This window comes from Vanellus vanellus, assembly GCF_965231255.1.
Source record: "Vanellus vanellus genome assembly, chromosome: 2".
NCBI lineage: Eukaryota > Metazoa > Chordata > Aves > Charadriiformes > Charadriidae > Vanellus > Vanellus vanellus.
The window spans coordinates 22,949,457-22,968,612 of NC_138906.1; the positions used below are offsets into that span (position 1 = coordinate 22,949,457).

Genomic DNA, 19,156 nt, shown 5'->3' on the forward strand with positions numbered 1-19,156 from the left:
CAGGGGAGGGAGAAAGAATGCATCTCAATTCTCACACAAAAATATAAACTAGGTACAGGGGAGTCCTTACACACCAAAAACTGAGAGCGTGTAAGTAGCAGAAATTGTACAATTGAGTGTGTCTTGGTACCTCCTGGAAGTTGCTCAGCACCTCAGAATCAGGGCAGAATTTGTATATTTGTTTCAGGCTTGATTCTGCAATACCAAATTAAATGAGTCATCTCAACTTATGCAGAATTCCCTTGAAATCAAGAGAACTAATTACACAAAAATCACTCAAGATGGAAGGAGTTGCAGCGAGGCCCTGCGAGAGCACAGCTACACGCACTTTAGACAATTGAAAAAAGCTCTTTCCACAATGCACGTCGCATGTGTATGAATAAGCTAATTGCTGACGGGAAGGCACTGTTGGTGTTTATTAAACACGATGGCTCAGAAGCAACATCTGGCTCAAGGAACCCCTTGATTTGAGGAGCCTGGACGGGTTGTCAGGGAAAAATAATTTAAACATATTTCTTATAACTATTCATAAGCATTTGCTATCAGCAACCATCAGAGGTGGGATAATGCAGAAGGTTGTTACTCTGACAGTTACCATAGTCCAATGCTTAACTGTCACAGATTCCATAACATGTATGAGAAACTATCTTACAGTCAGAAAAGGGCATTCTCAGATTTTTAGATCATAAACTTCAACATTTACACTTGTCATTTTTTACCTGCCACGGTGGAGCAGTCGCTATTGAGGACATTTATATAGACAAAGTAGATATTGCAGATATTATAATGAGATTGCTGTATGCCATTTAACGGTTTAGTTTTGCTATAGTTTTTAGGTTTATGGAAATGCATTTATTCTTTGTACTAAGAGGCAACAAACTTTTCTGCTTCAAATTATTCAACTACAGTTAGTCCACTTTAATTATTGCATATAAAAGTGTTTTATTCTTTTCTTCAATCAGTGACTGGCAGAGATCACTTAGAGCATTCAACTAGAACAGTCTCAATAAAGACTAATGAAAAGCTCCTGTGAGTTTGAGCATGGGATCTGGTAAACTCAATAACAAATAAAACATAATTCTAAACATTCATGTTTACAAGAAAAAAAATATTACAAAATCTGAACAATAAGTTAATAAAGCGAAATAGTTATCTACTGTTCAGATATAAAATTCCCAGCAACTTAATTTATATATCACTATAGCAGACACGACAAAATTGTGAATAATGCTATCCACTGTCACAAGTGGTACTTCAAGATTTCCAACAGAAAACTTATATTTTAATTTTCTGTTCATATATAGCCAAAAGTAAGAGACAAAGCCAGCCTAATAGTAATCCAAGGTTCTGTAGGAGAAACATCAACCAGGGTCGCCGTGTCTGAATATGAGTCATTTCAGGAAGCTAAAAAAAGAATAAGACACCAGAATGAGAGCCAGATATATTCATCTCTGGGAAAAAAAGTCTTATGGGAAAACAAGACAAACTTCATTAAAAAAGACTTTAAAAATGCTCAGTTTCTGAGTATAGCTATTAATCTGTAGTATGTTCTGTACATCGTAACAACACAGATCTCGACAGTGAAAAAGTTAAATTAGTAAAATTCTACCCACTTTGGTTCTTTTACCAGCACCAACAAGAATTAGAAATAAGATTCCAAAATTTGTTAACTTCTCAATAGTTTTTAGTAATTTTATACAGCTGTCTGTAAAGAAATGCTTGTTTAGTAAAATTAGCGATTCCCTTTTGTGGGAATAAACTAGTTTGAGGTTTTTTTGTTTCAGTACTATATATAGGGTCAATTCTGCTCTTACTGAAATAACTGGCAACACTCCTATTTACTTGGGCTTTAGTAAACATACAAGTAGAAAACGGGATTTTTTAAATATGCTTGAAAAAAATACACCTAATATTTTTCTCTGTGAGTCTTAAATCAAGTAAAAGAGCAGCAGCTGTTTATAATCATATTAAAAACTACTCACTTTAACCTTCCACCCTACATGGTCTCTTTTATCAAAGTTTTACACAAAATGTATGTCTCAACAGAGCCTGTGGAAATGATGCCTCAGGCTGAGACTCTCTTAGTATTTATGCTGTTTGTATTATAGACACCAGGGGAGACAGGGATGACCGCTGATATTTTCACACCAACTTTGAAAATAAATAAAGACCCATGGGCTGGTACCGACCTTTGGTGTTGGTTGGGTTTTTTGTTTGTCTATTTGTTGTGAACATCAAAACAAGAGCGAGCGGTCCCAGCACCCTCACATCACGTTGCCTGGCTGCTCCACTCCCAGCCTGCGCTTGAATGAAGCTGCTTATTTCCTCTGCTCTTTAGAGCCTCCTCACAGGAGCTCTAACAGCATCAGCCACTGGGAGACAGTGGAGTGGTGCCGACCGAGGAGCCTAACAGGGTATGTGTACATCTATTTGCTATGCTTGTCCTTCCCTATGGCAGAGGGGAGGGTCTCTGGCTCTGCTTCTCCTGCACTCTTCTTTCTCGGGAAGTTGGCATGGGCCCAAAAGAAAACTATAGTGAAAAATCTGCCACCACTTTGAAGTTTTGCATAAAAATAACAGGCGAACCCAAAGATCTTCGTAACAACCAGGCAGTGGTTTAAATTATGGTACAAATTCACATCTTAGGAACTCATGTAGTTATATTTAATTTGTATTTAAGGATCATCAGAAACATTTAATCTAAAGCCAATGTAAACACCTCAAAGCTGACGTAAATCAAAATCTGAACTGACAGCTTGCAAGTGTTTGGTCCATGTGGTTTTTGTTTTGTATATAAGTAAAAACTGTTAATTAAGCCCTAGGCCTGAATCCAGGCTTCTAGTCTAGATCTTTGGTCTTTCTAATTTATACTTATAATCAGTCTCTTTTGTCCTCTTCCATGACTGAACAAGTTCTCTAAATAGGAAACTGCAAAAGCTAGTATTTTCTCTTATCGCCGTCAGTGCCAATTTATGAGTTACGCACATGCACAGTAGGTTCCTAAGAAAGTTTTAAAAAGGAATTCTCAGCAGGTAGCACCCTTCCTGTGTCCAGTGCAGATCTCTGCTCCCTCCACCTGGCCTATGTGCATGTTATCAAGCGCACAGACCATTTCTATAGCATTACCTAATGTGACATGCCTGTGTATCTCTTTGGAAATAAAAGCTGATTGCTGACACGGTATGAGATATGTCACAGTCCCCAACTCTCTCTGAACTCGCCTATACACAAGTGTCTGTGGTACAGCAGAGAAAAGCTTGTTGTTTGGGAAGCATAAGCCTATTCAACTGGCAGATGCAAAACACTTCAGAAATTCAGGGAAGACAGCACCACATCCAAGCTGTTGGATGCCATCACACTTACTAATGCTTGAAGTCTGTTGGAGGCAAAAGAGTTACTGTTAATCAAGGGACTAATCTATTCCCACTCCAGCTCATGTTTTCATCATGAGCACACAAAAGATATAAAGAATTAGGAAGCAACATGCTGAGAGAAGGCATGAGGGGTTCTCAACCCTGTGCTGGCTAAAAATGAGTTCTACCAAGCTGGGGCATATATGGAACAACTACTGCACTGCAACAGCCCAATAAATCACTTAAAAAGTACTCTTTTATCTACAAAATCCAAAAAATTTTCAATTTTAGTTGGAGGAAATGTCAGTTAGTTGCCTCAGGCAGTGGTTGGCTAGCTCCTATTTCTTGATATCCTTATTGTCTTTCTTGCTTCTATCTCCCTTCTTTCAAATTAGACAGTACGTCTTTCTGGTCAGGAACACAATAAACCAAAATGATCTGTACGATCACTCAGAAATGACATCCCAGTCCTTGGGGTTAAATACAATGCATGGGATTTCATAAATATTTATCCCAATGATTACTTCATAGATACTTGTTTAAGAGGCTGATACAGGATTTCCAAGTTTGTTTCCCAAGAGGAAAAGGGGACATGTTTTGTCAAAGAAACAGTTCATTAGGAATGAGTTGGTCCGCTCCACTCCATATAACGGTGTCTCAAGTTTCAATTCAGATTAAAGGTATGTTAAAGAAAAAGTATGTTATTAATGAATGGATCTTTGGAGACAGTGCAAAGTTATGATTATACTTATGACCTCTAAACAGATATCAAGTGCAACATATATTGCTCACGAAAAGGTAGTTTTCAGGGGATTTAATTTTGGTTAAACAACTAAACCCACAATATTACAGGTTTTTACTCACCCGCATATCTTGAAGCAACAAAAAATTTGCATTGCAATATTACACCTGTGCATACACATTTCCAAGACAAAACACCCCTCCCTTCCACCTTCCCCAATTACTGGGAAGATGAAGTTTTGCAGAATTCCTTGGGGAAAAATGATGAAGAATATAAATGATTTTATCTTTTGTCCTTTTCCTCAGATTTTTAAAATGATTAGCCTACCCTTCTTGTTAATGGAGCTAGAATGTCATTTGTAGAAATGCAAAACTTTTAATTAACCACAGAAGTAGTTTTATACAACCTTAACTGGCGGCGGTCTCACAGTGCTGTCCTGCCAATGAACCTCCACCTTCTACTCCTCAATGTTCCTCAATGCAGCAACCAGTGAGGTTGCTCAGTCTTATTTAACTGCTGCTTTCTTATTTATCTATCTGCTTCTCTGACAAGCACAAGAATATGTGAAAGCCCATAAAACAACTATTGAAAATTGTAGCTAAGCTTTTTACACCATTAAGTGTTTGTTCCCAATTGGCAGGAACACTGTTTGTAGATGAGAATGCAGCAGAGAATAAAAGATATTTCTGTGCAGAAAGTTGAAAAATACATAAAGCATGGCCGATTTTCTCTTGAGATGTACTCTACAAACATACAAAACTTTTCAGATCTATAGATTCCTGCAGTGCTACAGGAATATTTGTTTAAATAAAATAATCCCTGTGATATTCAACACTTGCAATTCTGACAAATATAGGTGAGCAACCCAATGGCAATTCTCTTGACAAAATGCAGAGAAAGGCTGACTGGAATCCCTGTTAATAAAAGGGAGGTGAGAGAAGTAAGATCCTCCCCTCTCTCTCCCTTCTTTCTCCTCTTCTCATCAGGAATATGGTGACAAGCTGAGAACAAGGGAATACAGGTCCCTGTCTCTGCTTGGAACTGTGTTATCTCTCAGGATTCACAGCCTGGCACATTGCTTTGAAGACTCTGGGAAAAACATGGTGTTGTTCTGGGAGCTTGTGGATCCCTCATGGATGCTGATCCTACACTGATGGAAAAATACACCTAAACCATTCTCAGCCACATTAGTAAAACCATACCTATTGAGTAGGTAGGCAGCCTCACTTCCAAATTTCTGTGTGTCAGAACAAGATGCAACTTGGTACACAGTGATCTTGCCTCTTATTTACCACATCAGTCAGGACTATTGACACATCCCCAATCCTCAGGCAGCTCCCTTATAAGCGTTTGGGAGCACTTTATGTTCATTTTACTTTTGTTACAGTAGCAAAAATAAATAGACTAATATACAACCAAGATCTAAGGTCAATTATTACAACTAAATTATCAAATAGGTTATAATACATATCAGGTTTTAAGTATTATGCTTGAACCTGGTAAACAGTATCTCAGGCATGAGATGGGGGGTGGTAGTGAACACAACAGAGAGACAGCCAGGCTTGGGAAAAACACAGTAATAATTTATGAAGAGACAGACCTCTTTTTTTCCCACCTCTTGATCTGATACTCAAAATATTCAGTCTTTTTTCACAAGCTTGCAAGTAACTTTACATTAATACACATTAGTTAAAGAGCCATGTGATACTTGAAATAAGCTGGCAAGGTAATTAAGTTCTGCATTGTTACAAGTCTAATAGTTAGCTATCCCTTCAATAAATAATGTGGCCTGAGAGATCTGCCTGAGTTATGATTCCACTGCATTCTTCCACAGTCCTTAGACCTTTCTCCTAATGTATATCTTCACACTTTATTTTTCTGCAGTCAGATCATTACTATTGAAATGTGAGTATGAAAAATGTTGGTCAAATATGAAAAAGTTGAGGCAATCTGATGGGTTTTGAATTGCTTAGAGGCTCATCTAAACCTCTCTGAGAAAGAAAGCCTGGCCGGGAAGAGCACAGGATAAGCATCTTGCATTTGAGTTCAGAAACAGCAAATTCATGTTGAAACCATGTGTGAAAAATAGATAAAGAAAAGTGGAGTAAAAAGAAAAAAGTAAGCAACTGCTTTGAGATTTTAAAAAACTCTGCAAGTCTGTATCTCTTTCAGGCCTAGAAATGTATTGTTTACCTTTACCCCTTTAAAAGTCGTTTATGCCTTTCTCGTGTGTTGCTCCCTTAATAGACTTTATTTCATCCTTCATTAGTAATTACACCTATCATAGCAGTGACACCAAACAAAACCAGACTACTGTTCTAAGCACTGTAAACACACAGGGCGGATGACATGCTTTTTCCCTCCAAGTTAATCCACCTGCATATGTCTGACGCTAATCTGTGATGTGGCTATGTTAAAAGGAAAATATAACAATAGACTGAAGTTCTCACCATTTCTGCTAAAGATAAATACAAGAACATTCCAGCTGTAACAGTAAAAATCCAGTTTTGAATGCAAGGATCAGTTGATACAGAAAGGCCAATATAAAGTCCTAAGAATGCCGTTAGTGCACTTATGAAATTCATCAAAATTGCAATCTTCGTGGGGAGCCCTGTACTTAGCAGCACAGCAAAATCTCCTGCATAGAGAAAAAGACAGAAAATTTGTGATTTAGCTAATAAATGTATTTGTAAGACTCTTTGTAATAAAACATGAAGGAAAAGAATTGATATGCACAAAGACGGTGAATGATGGAGGACTGCCCTTATATTTCTGTAGAATTGGTTATAAACTCATCCTGTGAGAAAAAACAAAAGCAAAAATCCCATATTGACTTGCATTTGTTTAGCTGTTCCTAAAGATAGCATACAGTATACAGGAGTGGCTTTCTGTTAGTTCTCGATGTTCTGTGACATTTCCAACTTGGATACATGCAAAAGTGAAGTCACATGCTTTCCCAGAGTTTCTAAATCTTTCTCGATTGGGAACTTGCCAGTTAAAATCATGTGAGGATATTTGCAGCACGGTCTCTGAGTGTTTTACAGGTGCTGTAAGTCAGAAAAACTTACGCCAGTCTGATTCCAGTTTGAATTTAATTCCATTGATTTCAGACCTAATTGACTTTGGTAAATTGTACATCACAATTGCATCACAGATTTTTCTTCTACAATAAACTATTTCAAAACAGGTCCACAGTAAAAGATTTTGAAAATTCTTCTCTGTGAGTGTAGAAATGCCCTTTTGACACTGGGGCACTATTGCCCCAGAATTAAGAAGGTCTGTCTGTTCAAGATTTTGGTAATTTCTTTGCTGTGCCAACTAGAGTAACCAGTTTTACAGCAATTCCCCATCCCACCTTTTTGTTTGGGGAAGTTTTCTACATAGATAGCACATGAAACCTCCAGTCATTTAAGAACAGAAACGAGAATCCGCAGTTCTCATCTCAAATTTGCCAGCGTATATATGTTCCTCAATACAACGTCAAGAACAACTTCATCCATACTGAAAGATTTACCTCAAGGAGGTAATGTTCAATAGAACAATCTTCCTGTCCTGCCTGCTGGTAGAATGTGTCATATATCGTTTTTTTTGTTATCTTGTTATTCTTGATTAGCAGCAGGAATGAGGGTAGCATGAGGGATACATTGCTAAACAGCTCTGCTGCATATTAAAACTCTGGGATAGCCCCGTGTGCCAGGCACACGGGGCTCTTGCTCACAGCTTACTATTTTTTGTGTCTGTACACATGAGAATAAAGGGCCACTTGGACCTGATGGCACTTACATATCCCTCTCAGACATTAATGTTATAGTTCATGATGCTATAAGAAAAAAGAATTCCCACTAAAGTCATACAGGAAAGAATCGCTTGGAAAACCTGGAACTACAAAGCAAATCAAGAAAAATACACATATGTATTTCTTACCCATTTCATGAGGAATTTCATGGCATAAAATAGCAATAGTCGTTGTCACACCTGTTTCTGTTGAGGACGAGAATGCTGCTCCTATTACCAAGCCATCAGCAAAATTGTGAAGACTGTCACCCACCAGAACCATTATTGCTAACAAGCTAATTTTCTTACCTAGGAAAAACAAACAATCAAACAAAAAAAAACCCAAACAACAAAAAAAGCCCAGAAGTTTTGACACAAACAGATCCTGTAACTTTTGCTATGTTAGAAATGATTTGGTTTTTTGGTGACTTCACGTATAACATTATGAAAAGTCATAATAATCAGAAGACAGTAGGGTTTATCTGTTTTGTCCTTGTTGTTACACTTACTTCAATACATTTGGAACAAAAAAGTAGGTTGTAGAATAATTCAGAGATGCAAATACCAGAACGTGGCTTCCTTAGTTTTACTAGGTCAACTATTAGACAAAAAATTAGAATTAGGTTTGAGTCCAGTCTCATAGTAGGTCCTAAAGGTTTCCATTAATCTTTCTTTGGTTGCTGAAATTCACACAAGTTTTCATAGATGTTATTTTTTTTTCTTTAAAAGATGGAAGTTTTTCCACCATCGCTCACAAAATTGCACAGATATAATGAAGAAGAATATGTGGTCTCATGGAGCTGATCATTTTAACACTGTAAAACATGCTACTACTGAGTAATATTTTCAGGGTCTGTTTTTTATGAGACTGTATTACAGTGAAAGATAGAGATGAAAAGCAAAAAGCCTCAGAGTATCACTATTAGTACAGCGTTACCACATGCTCATTTCCAACTTTTGTTCCAATCAATTAATGGCCGTTATGCTCATAGTACTCGTCTGCAGCATCACTCATGGATGCAGATGGCTGTTTTTCTTTCCCATATTGTTCGGTGACCTTGGTTTAGTGTGGAACAGTACATCGGATGTTCACAATCAGGCAAATGACATGAGAAGAAAGGTGCTACTAGTGACATAAATACTGAAATCAAGCTAGGGAATTAGGGACAGTCTCTCCATCCAGCCTGTAACCCAGACAGCCATGTAGCACGCTGAACGGATTCAGGGGGAGGGATTTTATCTCAAGTAGCAGTGAGGCTCCATACATAAGCTCAATGTCTAGGCTTAGCAACATATAATTGGCCCCCCTATCCTGTACTTTGTTCCGTCCGTTTTATCTACAATCTTACAAGCAGGACCTCCTAATGCTTCTCAGGGAACCCATCCAGCGTCGCTCTACAGAGTATGGACAGAACGCTCTGCAAAGGGTTGCTTTTATGCCTGAAGAAGCAGGGTCGTGATTTGGGCACTAAACATCATGTGTTTTCCTGACTTTTGTTGGCCCCACACAGACATAATAAGACAGTCTAAGGAGCTAACATGGAGTCTAAGCACAGAACTGTCTGAATATAGTTATTACGAGGTTTCATTTGAGTAATGTTTCTTCAGAGATGACCATTTTATAGTGATGGGGGAGACGTTTTTCTTACAGAAACTGGCTAGAGCTGAAGTCTTCAGACTATTATAAAAAAACACACACAGCACATAAAAGCCTAACAACTGTATTCGGAAAATCCTCCCTAGTTGCCTGGGAGCTCTGCGGGTTCAGAACAATTGGCAGGCTTGTGAGATTTTCCTGCCAGCTTACAGAGCCAGACGTGGATGTCCCCAGTTTGCACAGTTCTTTCTAAACAGTATGGGCAGTTTGTAATCAATAGTGCAGAGCATGAGTTACATAGAAATAATAGATTGCTGCGCGACATTAAGTTTGTGAGTTGTAATAAGGACTGGCGAGGACGACATCATGGCCTGCCCTGAGATGTTATTAGCCTGTTTTATTCAAATATTTGATTGTTGAAGATGTACCATAATGAGGGGAACTGAATCCAGCCTGTTGTCTACAGTATAACATTGTGGAGCAATTGCAAATGTAAGCTTTGTGAACTTACTTGACTGAAAGTTAAGAAGATGCATATGTAAACAAATCTGAATGTTTATCTTAATGTACTTTCAGCCTATTTTAGAGCAACTTTTTTACTAGCAATCACCTCACTGCATTGCTGCAACAGTAACTATTAACTACTAGCTTATTACCCTAAGTATCTCTACAAAGCCTCTTCTTCTTAAAAAATCCTACATTTATATTTGATAATTTTCTCTGCTTAAATAGGGGATCAGGACTCATAACAAATTCTATTCCACAATTTTCATAAAGCTAAAGGGTGCAGGACTCCCACCATAGATTATGGTTTTTAAGCTTTGACATTTATCCATACATAGATCTTTTTTCTGATGTTTTCATTACTCATACACCAAAAATATTTATAGTTAATGTAACTTCTCACTGAGTCTACCAAACATAAAATGCTACTGTTTGATCTTTTCAAATATTGATGGAACAAGTGTGGATAAATGAGGAGAGGGCCAGTGAGAAGTCATAGATCTTTTTCTTCCAGTAGCTTCTTGCTTTCTGGGTTACTCACTGGCTATCTAAGGTGACTGACTCCTCTCGCAGTCCTGCTTGACATGTGTTTACAGTGAAGTCTGGTATTTCTGGAGATATCAGGCTTCTGTCTTAGAGCTGCAGATTCCATTCAATTTTGAGAAAAAAACACCTAAAAGTTTAGCTCAGTATCAAGGTACCCAGGTATGTTTATGCGTTTACCTATTCACAAGAACCGTAATAACATAAACTTTTGAAAATATGTATTCTCAACAACCCCTAAACAAAACCATCCTCCCTTCCCTACTGTGGTTTTACTTACTGATTTCTAATATAGAGGTAAAACTGAGCTATAAGGAAAGAAATAGAACCAAACAAAAAAATTTACTGATAAACTAGATCAAATATAGTTATAGACAAAATTTAGTTATTTGGAACAAATAACATTGAGATCACTAGAAATTTGTTTGTGCTTAGCAGGTAGTGATGATTGAACAGAATGGAAACATCTAAAGATGGACTAATAATCATGCTGAAACTGGGACTGGTTTGTGTACTGCTGGATAGGGGAGACCGAAGAAATGGAAATCCAGATTTCAAATGCATCAGAAATGGAAATGAAGTCCACAAGAACAGAGAAGAATATTAGAAACCTAGAAGAAGATAATTACATTGTTGAGTAAATCAAACTGCTGACCTGAGATCTGACATGACAAAATAAAGGGGTGTCGATTATAGTAAATAAACAGATTTCAATTAAAATGCTATCCTTTCAGCTGAATGACTACAGATCTAAATTCACCAAGGTCACACAACTACAGTCAAAGGCAGAGTTTGGTTTATGCTCTATCTTTCCCCCTTTTTTTTTTTGAGTAAGCAGCAACAAAACAGAGATGATAAGAATTACTTTGAAGCTCTCTGAACAAAACAGATTATCCTAAAACTGAGAGCCATCATGAGCCAATAATTCCATACATGTAATAAATCATTACTGGTTTAAGAAGGCTATTACTTTACCGCGTAAAAGAAGAAGGAAGCAGAATTATATTAGTATAGTGAGCCAAAAAACCAATAGTTTTACTACCTCCAGAAATAAAAGCCCAAGCAAAGTTTACAATTATAAAAATCTGTTTTGCATTAAATTTTGAATGTTTCCCTTTAAGCAAAAGCTTTAGAAAAATGGTTTGCAACAGTGAGTAAACAAACACTGAAGCATGGACAGTATAGGATTAATGAACTTCACAATTACAGGGCTGGCAACTGAAAAGGTCTTTAAGAAGATATTTATGTAGCCAAGCATCATCAGATGTGGTGAGGTAGCATATAGCAAACACAGCGCTAAAGCCAGCTTCACACTTTCAATTCCATCTTAGGTCTTAAGGCTTTTCCTGTTGCTTGTCTAGTCTTTTTATTGATACTAACTTTTTTTGCTGATCGCCTTACTCTCTGGTGGAACTTCAGCGGGCTCAGAATCTTCTGGGCTTCTCTAGTTAAAAGCAAAGATAATGGATCAGTGTTAAGGGGCTCTTCCAGCTGCTGCTATAAATACAGGAAAATATCAAATAAGTTCAAGCTTTGTGAATTAAAGGTAGTTGCTGTTATTTACATAGATACCATTAGAATAATTTGTTGAGCACTGGCAGTGTGATTGGTAGTGCAGGAACACATGAAAAAGAAATCTCTCTTGCCCAGAAATGTCTACAGTCTAATTCAGGTGGGAAGACAGACATTCATAAGCACTGTTATAACCCAAGAAAATCATGTTTCTGCTTGAATACACAAATCTGAGCCAAATGCAGAGCTAAAAAGAGCATAATAATTCAAATTGTATCTTTTCATTTTATAATGATTGGATGATTGTAGTTTCCTGTAGGTGTCTAGGATATCCAAGGAAAAATGGGTAGACATCAGTCTTTTTGGAGTTCATGTTCTTCATAGTTACTCTGTAAAAACACAAGACTAAAAAAGATGATCATAGGTAGGTTTCACACCCTTTCAAAATATGTTTTTTTTTTTTCTTCAAGGTGGTACATCCTCTTGGCCTTTAGCTAGGGCTTTGTCTTGGCATCAGGCTTCACTGGCTGGGCATAGCAGCACATGAGTACACTCCACTGCACTGAGGGAAATTTACCCTTATTTCAAGTGAAGAAGGAGACAGTATCTTTGTCCTTATCCTAGAGAGTTAATTTGATGCATCAACCCTAACGTTTAATTAACAGAAACTGCAACTCTGGGGAGAGAAGGGAGAACATGAGGAATCTCTCTCTCCCCTTACCTCCCTGGGGCTTTTCTTTCTGGCTGGAGAAATTATTAGAAATTTGTGTCAGGGAGAGATAAGCCAAAAAATTTGTTTGTTTGAAACTAGAAAAACTGAGTTTATAATCACTTTCTTTTCTTTTGTTTTGGCCAAAAAAAAACCCAAAAACATATTAAAGCTACTATGGCAGCCAGCGAAGAGTCAACAGTAGCACGAAAGAGTGCTGTGTTAGGGGCAGCAGCCACCACTCCAGAAACTATAGCAGAGATGTGTACTGGCTGCAAAACAGGATATGTTTCTTGGCTGGTATTAGCTTGGTTGTGATGTGGGATATGTGCTGTAGAGGCCTGAGGAGGGAAGGGAAAGGATTTGGTTTTTAAATTCTACATTTTAAAGGAAAACTAAAAGTCTTTAATTCCCATGATTGCAGCCAGTCATATGAATTCCAGTAATTGTTCCACTTCTCTTATAATATTTATTCACATGCCACTTCTTTGAACTCTGAGTCAAAACTGCAAGACTAATCACTGACCTGAAGGATTTATAAGCTTTTCTTAGTCAACCAGTGTTTGTCTTACTATTACTCACATGACTCTGAAAAATTGGCTGCGCCTGTACAAACTAGCTAAGCCAGGCTAGTTCATGAGATCTATGCATAACTTCAGGGGAATCTTGCATCTGAGAGGAAAGACGAGCTCACTTATTATCATAAACAGGAAACTATGACGTGGCCTACAAGTTAGTAAACATTCTTCACTTCTCTGTTTGCTGTGCATTCCATTGAGAGTTTCCCAACTGTGTTTGAGAGATTAGCAGTGGCTCATGAGGCTCTTGCCATTCACAACTGCTTTAGTAAAACAGAGTTCACATTATAGAAGATCTGTGGAGATTCTCATGTAAGTAACTAGGAACCTATGTATCTAGATACTACATATACTGAAGAGATTTGGTGGAAAAAGAGAAAACAGGTTAAAAGGTATGAGTCAATTTAGTTTGCAAAGACATAGCTGTCTGGTTACTCTCCACAGAGCAACAGAAAGTTATGCAACTTCTTATGTATAAGCACCATTCCCCAATATCCAGCTTGTTTATGTTACTCTTTCAATCTGTGGAAAAATGCCCAAGAATAGTCCAAGATTTCATCTGTTCACTATTTACACACTTAACTCTCACTGCAGAAAATCCTGAAGTTTTTCCCATGGGACAGTCTGCCCTTACATATGATAATCTTTTAAAAACAAGGAAGGAGCAAAATCTTCAAGAATTTTATCAACAAAAGGTAGTACAGGAAGTGTATTGTTATATCAATCTGATGCACACTTAAGAAAAGTTATTGTAAAAATCTGTGTTTGAAATCTCTGTAAAAGCTTATTGTAACCTTCAAAATCTAGAGATTCTTGACAATCATGTCATGTAATAAAGGACAAATCAATAAAGATTGAAAAATAATACTGATTTATTACATTAATTTGCTTAATTTTTTGAAGAACAGAGAAAGAAGGATATAAAATCAGGGAAGTATGTCACATTGGTAACCTACCAACTGTATGGTTGAAGTAGATTTGCCTCTGCCTGAATGTTCATTTAATTCAGATTCCACTGGAAGATCATGGGAATGTCCCCAGTGCCCATTAACTAAAGAAAGGCCCTGCTGAATGAAGATGCTTTGCAATTAGTTCTGAAACCCAATGAACAGAGGTGCAGTCTTTCTCAGCCTTTTGTGAAAGTTTAGCATTTATAAGAACTATTTTTTGCAAAACAAAACCTATTGAAAAAGATTGTTGGCTAGCATCAACATTTCCTAATGCTCATTTGGTTAAAAACCCCTGAAAAGTGAATCAGATAAATTGGTGATGACCTTAATAGTTTATTGAAACTGATTTTGTTTTAAAACTGAAGATTAAAATTTGAGGCTGAGATGGATATAAAAATGAAATTTTAGAATTCATCTAGTTCTCTGTAGAACATGTTTAAAGATTTATGTGATGATGATAAAGGCCTCTTCGCCATATAAGTAACATAAAGGACTACTTTTTACCAAACAAACAAAATATCACCATCGTCAGAATATTCTCATTCTGTTAAATTCAGATAATATTCTTATGGTTGACTAAAAGATAGTGGGAATAGGGACTCATTGCTACGTATCTAAATCAGGCCAGTCATTAAACACACTGTAAAACAGAACAAGCAAAGGCTTAACCTTCTTAAGTGACATTAAGATACCCTCCCATGCTGAGAAACTTAATGAGCCATCACACTTTGTGTTATATTATATCCTTGTGCATAGTCATATTTTCAGGCACCAGCCCCACTGAAATAAAGTAATAAAATTAGTATGAGCAGGGCAGTGAGCAAGGAGATACTATTAATATTAGATTGGGTTCTATTGACCACAACATACATATTAGATATTCAAATCCACTGGGAGAGGGGTCAAAATGTATTTGAAAATTTTAAGATATCATTCTTTAAAATATCTTGTGCTTACATCTATGTCTTCCTCCTCTTCAAACAGAGCCTAGAGGAAACAACTGTCATTACTATTTCATACGGATACGCACTCTTCACTTCCTCCAGTGCTAGTCATGAAAGTGTGCTTACAGAGCACATTCAATTAACTGTTTCGTTCTTGAGTTATAAATATATGGAGCACATTCATGAAGCACACAAAATCCACAGGGCAAAGCAAACCAGAAATTGAAGGTCAGTCTGGCAGGAACACTTTGGAAAGCTATATTAATGCTTCATTTAACTCACACAAATGATAATTATGTTCCAAAATCATTTTAACATTTTGTGCACTGTAAAATCTCAAAATAAAAGAGATTTTTTAAAGGATAAATTTTACAAAGCTTTACCTGGTCATGTGGTGTTACCAAAAGAAAGAAACACTTTTCTATCAGAAAAAAACCATGAATTCCTCCAATTATTCCCAAAAGTTTCCAAATATATTCTTTTCCCTCATAGAAATGTTCTACCTCTTGTGCTTCATGTTTATGTAAACCAAGAGTCTAAAAGAAAAAAGAGATAAAGTAAATAAATTTATAATGGCAATGTTTTGATTTTCGCTAGAGTAATCCATAATGTGTTAATTCAATTTATTCTCAAAATTTTCTGTTGCCATCTCTTTCAAATTTAAATTTTGATTCGAGCTAATCAGCCAAATAGTAGCCAGATGAAATGAATTATTAGAAGCCTCTGATACACTTCATCATCTCTCAATGTTGAAAGGAACGATACTTTTCGAGACAGTTTTATGAAAATGCCCTTTATATATATATATATATTTAGTATATTTTGTTTGGAGTATATCAGTCTTTAAAGTCTAAAAAGTTACTTGCATCATCTTCAGATGTAAACTTCATAGCGAAAATAATTCATAAAGCTTTCTGCTGGTGAGTGCAGTTCCATTTTTCCCCAGCGGCACAGCATGGTAGCCCTCCTTTGCTCTGAAAGTGGGCACTTTAAAGGCTACTGGATACGTCAATTAAAACTGGTGAAGGAGAATATTTTCACACTCAAAAGTGTTTCTTAAAGAAATGCATTTTTCTGACATTCACTGAGAACTGCCTGCCTTGAACCACTCTCCCAGTTCTGCTTCCAGAGATGAGGTACTGAGTATGAAGAACATTTTGGCCAGGATTTCAAGCAAAGGTGTGAAGTTGTTTTTCAATGACCAGTTGAAGTCTACTTATAACAGTTGCATCATATCAGAGGAGACTCAGTCAAAAATAAACAAATACATACTGGAAAATTGGTTCTGTTTTACGTACTACCCTATTCTTAAAATTTAATTTATTAATTTAGCAAAAAAAATCATAGCACTTATTTTATTACAGTTCTAGGCAGCAGGATTAATTAGGCTGATAGCTCTTGTTTTTCTGGACAATGTGTGGAGGGGACTATGGATGCCTCATACAGCCTTTGAACAATCTCTCCTAAAAAGCATTGCAGAATCTGCCCCATGAAAGCGTTTCATATACATCTAGAAACCTGGCTTGCACAGGACTTGTGGGTGTTCTGAATTTTTTTTTGTGAAAATAGGAACCTTATTTTCTGCAAATTCATCATTTCTTGATTTCTGCTTCTTACTACTTGGAATCTCTCTTTGAACTACAAAGTGTAAATGTAATTTCATGGAAAGCTTTATTTCTAAACAGATGAGCATTACCCAGGTTTAAATGAGACTTTCCTCTGTATCTGTGTGTGTCTGTATGTGTGTCAACATTTTAAAAAAACACAAAAGTGTGTATTACCTACCTGAGGAATAAGGTGTAGCAATGCATCTCCAGAAAGCGTCCCAACAGCCAAACCAACAAACAGCTGTAAAATGAGTGTATAGATTTCTTGACAGGAGTTAAATAAAATGAGGGTTGTACCAAACATAGATCCAATAGTGATAAGTAAAACAGCAACAGTGCTGTAACCATACTCTGTAAGGAAAAACAAATGAAACAAAACAAGACCACCTTTAATCATTCAGTATTTGTGTTTGTGGTTTAGTATTTGTTTTGCATTTGTATTTGTTTTTAAGGCAATGTTTTGCCACCTCTGTGTACAAGCACACAGAGGAGAAGTGACTCATTGCACCACATAGATTTTTCAAGTCATGTATGATAAAGATGACAGAATTGGAAGCATAAAAAACATTAATTTTTCAGACTTTACAGCTAATACAGTCTAATGCCTCCACATTTCATGCCTTAAAAAGCTAAATAGACTGTGACTGTGCAGATTACAGATACTCAGAGCAGTGAATAACGGTCTGCACTTGTTTCCCCTCAACAGATTTATGCTTGTTATTGTACATCCTCACATGCCACCCCTCTGTGTCTTTACAGTCAAGACCACATTATCAACCAAATCATATTCAATAAACAAACCAAGGCCTAAAACCTCAAATGAATGTAGGCACCTAATTTAGGTTCTAAACATAAACTTTTTAGTCCAAATTATGTTTACAAATGTGCTGTGGATATACATTCCTTTAGTTACTACATCAGGACCACCAGGTTACTGTGATTTTTGGAAGGTTACTCTTACAATTCTTCAGTTACACACTGCACACATTCCCAACCTGTTGCACAACATGAATCCTGATTAATCCATAAGAAAGTCTTATGATGGAGGTAAAAAACTGATGAGAAACAGACATAAAGGAACTAATGCCAAAAATATTCCAAAGTGTCACTTAATGTTTCACACTTTAATAGCACTCCAAGTGCTCAGCACCTCATAAAATCAGACAGTAAATTTCAGACTGCACATCCAAATACAAGGCTATAGTAGATACTTATGGAAGGTCAGGCCTTGGTGACTTAGCCAAAACAGCACAACCCATCAGTAAAATAGAACTGAGAATAAAATTAATGAGTTTATGCTCAGGTCACTAGGTCACACATAGGTCAAACCTGAAGGCATTCATCTGTCTCAAGCCAGCAGAAGTGTCCCTGCGGTCACAGAAACCTTCCTTTGCCAAAAAGCATAGGGAAAGGGCTGCAGAAAGGGCTCTTATTCATTCCATTTTGTGTTTGAATAGTTCAGCTTTGCTTATCTACACAGATCTCTCACCTTTATGAGACCACTAAAATGTCAGCAATTGGGCTGATGGCCTTTGACTGGACAGACTCTCACTCAAACTGTGAATTTGCCATGAACCTTCTATATGACCTGTGCAAGTTCCTTTCTTTCATTGTCCCTTGATTCCCCATCTGAAAAATAGGCATATCCCTGTAGCATAGAAAAGATAAAAGCAGTAAAGATCGCAAGGTGTTCAGGTAATGAGAAGAGAAATATAAGAAAGAAGGACTGCTGCCTTCTGGGGAGCTATAATGATTCTTCCTATTCTCTATGTTTCTTTCTCCTGTAACCGTTCTTGATGTCCTTCCATGCCCTTATCTAACATGTTTTTTTAATTCACATTCATAGTTCAGTTAATCTGTACACCATGGAACAACAGCTCAGCTCATTCCCACAAGCTCCTTAACTTGTGTACTTAAAGTACAGATAGAATTTAGAGATGGAAAGTGCTGTTCCATATGGATCATTGGCCAGCAGGATGGGAAAGCTTACTAGTTCCTAATGGATCTAGTCATCTAGAGCTGGCCATGTAGATATTAGGATAAATGTATTGAAGGCATTGATTGGTAGCCTGAAGTGCTGCTCTAAATGCCGGTGATTATGGTTAGATGTCTGTTATGCTTTGTTCATTCTTGGCTCCCAAATCCCTTCAGAAATTACTGCCCCCTGTAATACACCAGAACACCTAGGTTTGTAACCACTTCCCAGATACTGCTGGTTTAAAGGAAAAAATAAAACCAGGAACCACATTAATAGGCCCTTAGGTCAGATCAGATTCAGATTGTTTTTTGTCAGGGTGGACTAGCGCTTGGTTACAGGAGAAACTGAGTCAGCAGAATGGATGG

General features: G+C 37.1%; 1 protein-coding gene across 1 annotated transcript in view; it reads right to left on the reverse strand.

Annotated features, from left to right (window-relative positions):
* Positions 1 to 1,275: 1,275 nt before the first annotated feature.
* The window catches only part of SLC39A12 (solute carrier family 39 member 12), a gene marked incomplete at both ends in the record, with an annotated part of 32,812 nt that continues 14,931 nt past the window's right edge, over positions 1,276 to 19,156 (reverse strand). Inside the window, 7 exons of the mRNA XM_082479937.1 lie at positions 1,276 to 1,404; positions 6,546 to 6,733; positions 8,020 to 8,178; positions 11,894 to 11,957; positions 14,269 to 14,376; positions 15,590 to 15,742; positions 16,992 to 17,164. Coding sequence (XP_082336063.1) covers positions 1,276 to 1,404; positions 6,546 to 6,733; positions 8,020 to 8,178; positions 11,894 to 11,957; positions 14,269 to 14,376; positions 15,590 to 15,742; positions 16,992 to 17,164 — 974 coding nt within the window. The remainder of the gene's footprint in view (positions 1,405 to 6,545; positions 6,734 to 8,019; positions 8,179 to 11,893; positions 11,958 to 14,268; positions 14,377 to 15,589; positions 15,743 to 16,991; positions 17,165 to 19,156) is intronic.